The following is a 7,495-nucleotide window of genomic DNA, read 5'->3' as shown; positions in this document are numbered from 1 at the left end:
ATCCTTGCATGTTTGTGCAGTTTAAAGAAACCTACCCCTGCTTTTATTAATTACGAAAATAAAACCAAAAAAATGCTACATTGAGCAGGGATCAGGATCGTTACCTGTAAACATTGTTATTCCACTGCATCCATTACGGCAAAAGGATTTCCACAAAAAGAGGCCACACCATTCAGTTCAGAACATCTGTGCTGGTTTTGAGCTTGTGGCCTCTGTCTACAGGTTTTAAAATTGGGAATGAGGGCAGTGGGGAACAGAAAAGAATAGAAAAAGAAGGGAGTGGGGAAGAGGTATTGGGGGATGAGGAAGAAACAAGCAGAGCTTAAAGCTGCACCACAGAGTTCAATCTTAGTTCCCAACTCTGCTGATCATAGTTCATTTCCACATTTATGGATTGAAAAATGAAAATACTCTTGATAAATCAAGATATAGTTCTATACATACTGACATCACTGATGTCATAGTGAAAAAGGTTCAAACTTCCAGTGAAAGACTATGCAAACCTGATAGCTCCCCTCAAGTGTACTGGTACTGCACACCCACTGTTTCTGGGCTCCTCACTTGTGTCACTCAGAGTGAAGGGCGGCGTGCTGATGCAGAGCGTGGGCACTGATGAAACCATTGGTCTCGGTGGCAGAGAGACTGCCAAAGTCAGCCACAGAGACTGCCATTTTGGCACTGGTGATGTGATGTGTGTGATTTTCAAAGTCCACACCCAAATTATTTACAGAAACCTCATTCATAAAGGATTCAGGGACAGAAATGCCCATTTTCAATCTCTTTGCTGGTCTTTCTGACTCTTCACTGCATATGTTCATAGGGTTTAGCTCCGAGTGATAAAATCCAGTCTCAAATAAATTAAAACAATCACTTTCCCCATTGCTGGGCAGGGTGAGTAACTCTTCCGTTACAACAGGCACATGATTTACTTGTCCACGGGGTGTGTTGCCCAGTGGAGGAAAGCTATCATCCAAACAATTCACTTCTGTGGGGTTGCAGGCAGTTGCTACACTGTTGGTCAAAGCTAAAAAGAAATGGAAAATGGTTTAAGTAAGTGGTCCTATGACATGAAACAAAGAGGACATGATTTTGTACCAAGCTATACTAAAGAACACAAAAAGATCTTCATTTTACCTGTCAAGTCACTGGCAGTGAAAGAACTGAGAATGTTCAGCTGTTGATCAGGAATAGGCTCGGGCCGGTTAGAAGTTAAGGCTGAAGAATTTACCGTTCCACCCAGAGCTTCTGTTTCATCTACCAAACGATCCATATAGTCTCTGAAAAACACAACCCAATAATTTTATGACTGCATATCACAGTTAAAAGCTAAAGTCACTGGGGCTGGCCCGTGGCTCACTCGGTAGAGTGTGGTGCTGATAACTCCAAGGCCACGGGTTCGGATCCTATATAGGGATGGCCGGTTTGCTCACTGGCTGAGCGTGGTGCTGACAACACCAAGTCAAGGGTTGAGATCCCCTTACTGGTCGTCTTTAAAAAAAAAAAAAACAAAAAACTAAAGTCACTGAAGTCAAGCCCACAGTACTTACGTAACTCCAGGGTGATGGTTATATCGTTTCTTTCCAAATCTTGTCTGTTGAGCAAAGTAATCATAACGTTCAGATTTCTTCCACATATAGTAGAATGCTACACATTCAGCAACTGTTCTGGTTCTCACCTTATGAAAAAGTTGTTTTAAAAAACAAATCAAAAAATCAAACCCATTTTTTTTAGCAACATTTTCCCCCCACTGTGTAACTTGAATCCACAGGTGTTATTTTCTGTCCTCCTAATTATAAAATTCTGAACACTTTTATCAGTGAAATGTCTTTACATTTAATACTGAGGCCATTTTCAAAAGCCCAGGGTTGTTTTTCTTAAATCTTACACTTTTACTGAAAATCATAAAATGCTAGCATCCTTTATTTTTCTTCAGTGAACTCTCACTGTGATTCTGACGATAGCAGGGGTTCTTAACCTTGGATTAACCAACCCCTGAGGGGTCCGTGAATAGGTTTCATTGGAATTCATTAATTCCCAAAATCATACACAGTATATGTTTCTGGGGTGAAGAAATGCAGCCTCATGAGATTGTCAAAGGGTTCCATTATCCAAAAGAGATTAAGAACTGTTGGCAAAGGGATCAGTAATCTATAGCATCTGAAATTTAAGATGATTTACTCAGGGCTTTCCGCCCACTAACGTGTTTGGCTCTTAGCTCCAACAGATTTTGGTAATAACAACAATAATAAAATGTGACCCTCATCAACTTGGCTCCACACCCAAACTAGGGCTCCTCTAACTATATACAGTCACAAATATGAGTTCAGACATATGGCAAAATTCTTTATCCTTATCCAATAAACACTTTCTCCCATGTTTAATCAGTACCCAATAAAGAAGATTCAGTATCTCTATCCCGATTCCTAAGCAAGTTGTGATACAAGATCACTACTATAGGAACAAAATTTTTAAACCAAAAAATACAGTATACCTTTCAATAAACGTCATTAACTATAAGCCTTCACAGAAAATTCAGGCTTCCTGGGGCCACAGACCTTTTCTGTCTTATTCACCAATGTATCTCTAGTGCCTAAAATAATGTCTGGTAAGTGGAAGGACATAATTGGTTATGAGATGAATGGATAGAGTAAATTTCATAAGTCACGGCAAAACTGATGATTTTGACCTAAAAGGACAAGCCAGACTTCTTCAAAAATGTTTTATCTGGGGCCAGCCCGGTGGCGCACTGGATAGTGCGCTGCTTGGGAAGCGCGGCGGCGCTCCCGGCGCGGGGGCGACGCCGAGGGTTGCGATCCCGTTGCCGGTCCCCGGTCCGGTACGGGGGCGGCATGGGGGTTGCGATCCATTGCCGGACACGGAAAAAAGACAAAAAAAAAAAGTTTTATCTGTTCACTAAATTTAATACTTCATCTCATCTTTGAGAAAACATTAAGTTTTCATATATACGGAAAGCATGAAATTTTCAACATCATACTGAAAGGCCTATCTAGTCCAATAAGACAAGAAAAAGGAATAAAAGGTAAACAGATTGGGAAGAAAGAAATAAAACTCTCTGATTAAGAAAATCCCAGAGAATCAGCAAAAAACTCCTGGAATTAATCAGCACTTATAGCAAGGTTGCAGGATAGCAGGTTAATATACAAAAGTCAATCCCTGTACTGGGCAGCTGCCAAAAAAAAAATAATAATAATACACACACACACACACAAGTCAACTGCTTTCCTCTAGTAATGAACAAGTGGAATTTGCAACTAAAAACACAGTATAATTTACATTAACATCCCCCTAAAATTAAATACTTGGGTATAAATCTAGCAAAATATGTGCAAGAAGTATATGAAGAAAACTACCAAACTCTGATTAAAGAAATCAAAAAAGAACAAAATAAATGAAGAGATATTCTCTGTCCATGTATAGGAAGACTCATTATTGCTAGGATGTCAGTTGTTCCGAACCTGATCTATAGATTTAGTGCAATCCCAATTAAAATCCCAGCAAGTTATTTTGTGAATATCAACAAACTAATTCTGTATGGAAAGGCAAAGGCCCAGAATAGCCAACATGATATTGAAGGAAAAGGATAAAGTCAAAGGATTGGTACTGCCCAACTTCAAGACTTAGTATAAAGTAATCAAGACAGTGTGGTATTGGGGGGAGAAACAGACAAGCAGACTAATGGAATAGAAGAGAGAGCCCAGAAATACATCTACACAAATAAAGTCAATGGATCTTTGACCAAAGAGCAAAGGCAATTCAATAGAGGAAGAATAGTTTTTTCCACAAATGGTGCTACAACTAGACATCCACGACAAGACAATGAGCCTAGACACAGACCTTACCCCTTTAAAAAAAGTAACTCAAGATGTATTATAGACCTAAATGTAAAACGCAAAACTATAAAGCTCCTAGAAAATAACAGGAGAAAATCTAGGTGACCTTAGGTATGGCAATGACTTTTTTATATTCAATGCCAAAAGCATGAACAACCAAATATAAAACTGGTAAGTAGGACATTATTAAAATTAAAAACTTCTACTTTGTTAAGGGAATGAAAAGACAAGTCTCAAATTGGGAGAAAAGATCTGCAAAACACGTATCTGATAAAGGACTAAAATTCAAAATATACAAAAAACTCTTCAAACTCAACAACAAGGAAACAAACCGCCCAATTAATAAATGGGAAAAAGATCTGAACAGACACTCAAAAGATAAACAAATGGTAAATAAGCATAAGAAAAGAGATCATTAGGGAATCGCAAATTAAAACAACAATAAGGTGTCACTAAATACCTATTAGAATGGTGAAAATCCAAAACACCGACAATACCAAATGCTGGCAAAGATGTGGAGCAACAGAACTCTCATTCGCTACTGGTTGGAATACAGAATAGTACAGCCACTTGAGAAGGCAGTTTAGTAGACTTTAGTTTTTAAAGGAGTTTTAGGTTCACAGCAAAACTAAGCAGAAAGTACAGAGAATTCCCATATACCTCCTGCTCCCACACAGGCATAGCTTCCCCCGCTATCAACATCCCACACCAGAGTGGTACATTTGTTACAATCAATGAACCTACACTGACACATTATCACCCAAAGTCCATAGTTTGCATTAAGGTTCACTCTATATGTCATACATTCAATGGGTTTTGACAAGTGTATAATGACATGTATCTACCATAATAGTAGCATATAGAATAATTTCACTGCCTTTAAAAATCCTCTATGCTCTGCCTGTTCATCCCATCCTCCTGCCTAAACCCTGGCTATCAGTGATCTTTTTACTCTGTAGTTTTGCCTTTTCCAGAATGTCATACAATTGGAATTCTACAGTATATAGCCTTTTCAAATTGGCTTCTTTCATTTAGTTATATGCATTTAAGATCCCTCATATCTTCTTGTGGCTTGATAACTCATCTTTTTGTCTGGATGTGCCACAGTTTGTTTATCCAGTCACCATGAAGGACATATTGGTTACTTCTAAGTTTTGGCAATTATAAAGCAAGCTGGTATAAAAATAAACCTTTGTGTACAGGTTTTTCTGTAGACATAAGTTTTCAACTCATTTCGGTAAAAATTACCAAGGAGCAGGATTGCTAAATCATATGGTAAGAGTATGTTTGGTTTTATAAGAAACTGCCAAACTGTCTTCCAAAGTGGCTGTACCATGTTGTATCCTCATCAGCAATGAATGAGAGTTCCTGTTGCTCCATATCCTTGTCAGCATTTGGTGTTGTTAGAACATATTTTTTAGTTGCTTTTAGTAACAATGTTTCTTCTTTCAGACACTGCAGTTCTCACTGCTAACATGAAACTGAAACACTTTTTTGAACCACAAACCTCTGAACAGCTTGGAAAGAAATGAAAGTCAAGGAAAAATGTAGAAGAATAAGAAAAATATAGTGAATTTAGTTTCTGTGGGTAGGATGTTATGTGAGTATACTATCAGCCATTCCATGAGCAGGCTGTGGAATGTACTAGAAAATTCCAGTCATATTTAGAGAGCTATTAGAAATGTTAATGACAAGGGAACATTAACAAATTGGTGTTTTTCCAGTTCAAGTAACTGATAATTTAGTTGCTTATACTCATTGTAACTAGTAAGCAATTTCTCTGCACTTATTTGCCTAACTTACCTTATTCTTCTGTATAAGGTGAAAATCTTTTCCAAAAAGCATGAGTGCATGTTCAAAGCTTCGGCATTCTTCTTCTGTCCATGCAGTCATTCCTTCTAAAAAAATTTAAAACAAAATTCACTGGCTTCAAAATTCTTTTATGTGAATCGCTGATTTATTTTCAGTATGTTTTCCCTGTAAAAGGCCATCACACACACACACACACACACACACACAAACTCACTCTCTCTCACACACTCTCACACACACATACACACACACGAGTTCTGTATGTAGATTTGTTAAGATTACGAAAACTACGCATACAAACTCACTCTCTCTCACACACTCTCACACACACATACACACACACGAGTTCTGTATGTAGGAGATTTGTTAAGATTACGAAAACTACGCATTCTATAAATCTTTGCAAATAGCCTAGAACACAAATATAAATACTGCTTTTTTTCTTGCATTGTGGGATAAGAATTTAGTATTTCTTTATAATTTATGCTCATTTTTGTGATTTTTTTTTTTTTTTAAATAATGAGTATATACCATTTTTAAATTAGAAAAAAAAGGCTATTCCCTTTATGGAGGAAAAATCCTTATTTTAGTTTTATGTGAAAACTGTAAGCTCTTTAATTATAAATAAAGTATATTCAACACCTATTTATTTAAAGTCAGTGTATGGAAATAAAAAGGAAATAATAAACAGTCCATGCTATCAAAATACTAAATCCCATTCAACTCCCAGCAAATGTTAATCTTGGTGATTTAAAAACCTACTTGCGGTAGAGACCTGGAAGGTCTTTATAGGGTCATAGCCTAGACTTCAGAGGTAGTTTATTATCCCCCTTTCTCTCTGAAGTGTCTCACTCAATGACACTGGGGAAAAGATCCCCAAAGCCATTCATCGTAGTCCACGATAAAGGTGAAAAATAGTTTGAGTTTTGAGAACTTAAGGTATTTTCAAAGTAGCAGCTTTTACAAGGGAAACATTTCAACAGACTCTCAACCTGAGTTTAATGTACTATTTTCAGCTTTCATATTTTTCCAAGCCATTTATATAATATTACTAAGTATTATTTTCGCTCTACACATACTTAATGAAAGCTATGGTGCATGCAATCATTTACATAATGACAAAAAATACTGAAATAAAAGTTAACACACAAAATGAAATCTAAGCATTGTAAAAATGTTATTACATGATTACTAAAAATATACTTCTAGCAATAAATTCAATGGAATACATTACACATTTCTTTTTTTAATCTTAATCTCCTTTTCATTTCCTGTCTGTTTAAAAAAAAAAAGAAAAAGAAACTTTTTTTTTCAATAAAATCATAAAATCATTCTTTTTAATTACTTTGGATATATTGTCATCTCTGGGGTCTGCTCTGTTCTGTAACTATTTCTTCAAGAAAGTGGAGGTGACAGGGGGGTAACTAATTTGTATTTGAACAATCTCTGGTACGTCTAAAAATAGAGGGCAAGAAAAGGAAAAAATTATTTGCTATGAAAATGAACACAGATCTTACAAAAGTGTTACAGGATTGCTCTGTCCTTTAAGATACTTTGCTAATTCTGATCCCCAAATGACCATCCCCTGTCATTTCCCTCTCTTGAACCCAAGTGTTTTTTACCTTGAGCTGCCTTTCCATTGCAGCAATACCTTTCTATTGCTTCCTTTATATTGTGGTTACATTTGAGAAGTTCATACAATGCCTAGGAAAGAGAAGGAGGGAAAAAAAACATTCAATAAAAATTACCAAAAGTTAATACCTGACAGCACAGCACATAAAAAACATGTTCTCTCAGAACAGGGCTGGGGCGGGGGGGGGGGGGGGAAAAAA

General features: G+C 36.9%; 1 protein-coding gene across 1 annotated transcript in view; it reads right to left on the bottom strand.

Moving 5' to 3' along the window:
• Positions 1–237: 237 nt before the first annotated feature.
• Positions 238–7,495, bottom strand: part of MIER3 (mesoderm induction early response 1, family member 3) — a 23,945-nt gene continuing 16,687 nt past the window's right edge. Inside the window, exons 7-11 of the mRNA XM_008569242.1 lie at positions 7,286–7,367; positions 5,655–5,749; positions 1,548–1,675; positions 1,135–1,277; positions 238–1,024 (exon numbers count right to left, since the gene is read on the bottom strand). Coding sequence (XP_008567464.1) covers positions 567–1,024; positions 1,135–1,277; positions 1,548–1,675; positions 5,655–5,749; positions 7,286–7,367 — 906 coding nt within the window. The 3' untranslated portion in view covers positions 238–566. The remainder of the gene's footprint in view (positions 1,025–1,134; positions 1,278–1,547; positions 1,676–5,654; positions 5,750–7,285; positions 7,368–7,495) is intronic.

The sequence above is a fragment of the Galeopterus variegatus genome, unplaced genomic scaffold (assembly GCF_000696425.1).
Source record: "Galeopterus variegatus unplaced genomic scaffold, G_variegatus-3.0.2 Scaffold483, whole genome shotgun sequence".
NCBI lineage: Eukaryota > Metazoa > Chordata > Mammalia > Dermoptera > Cynocephalidae > Galeopterus > Galeopterus variegatus.
This window is presented reverse-complemented; position numbering and strand designations above follow the sequence as displayed.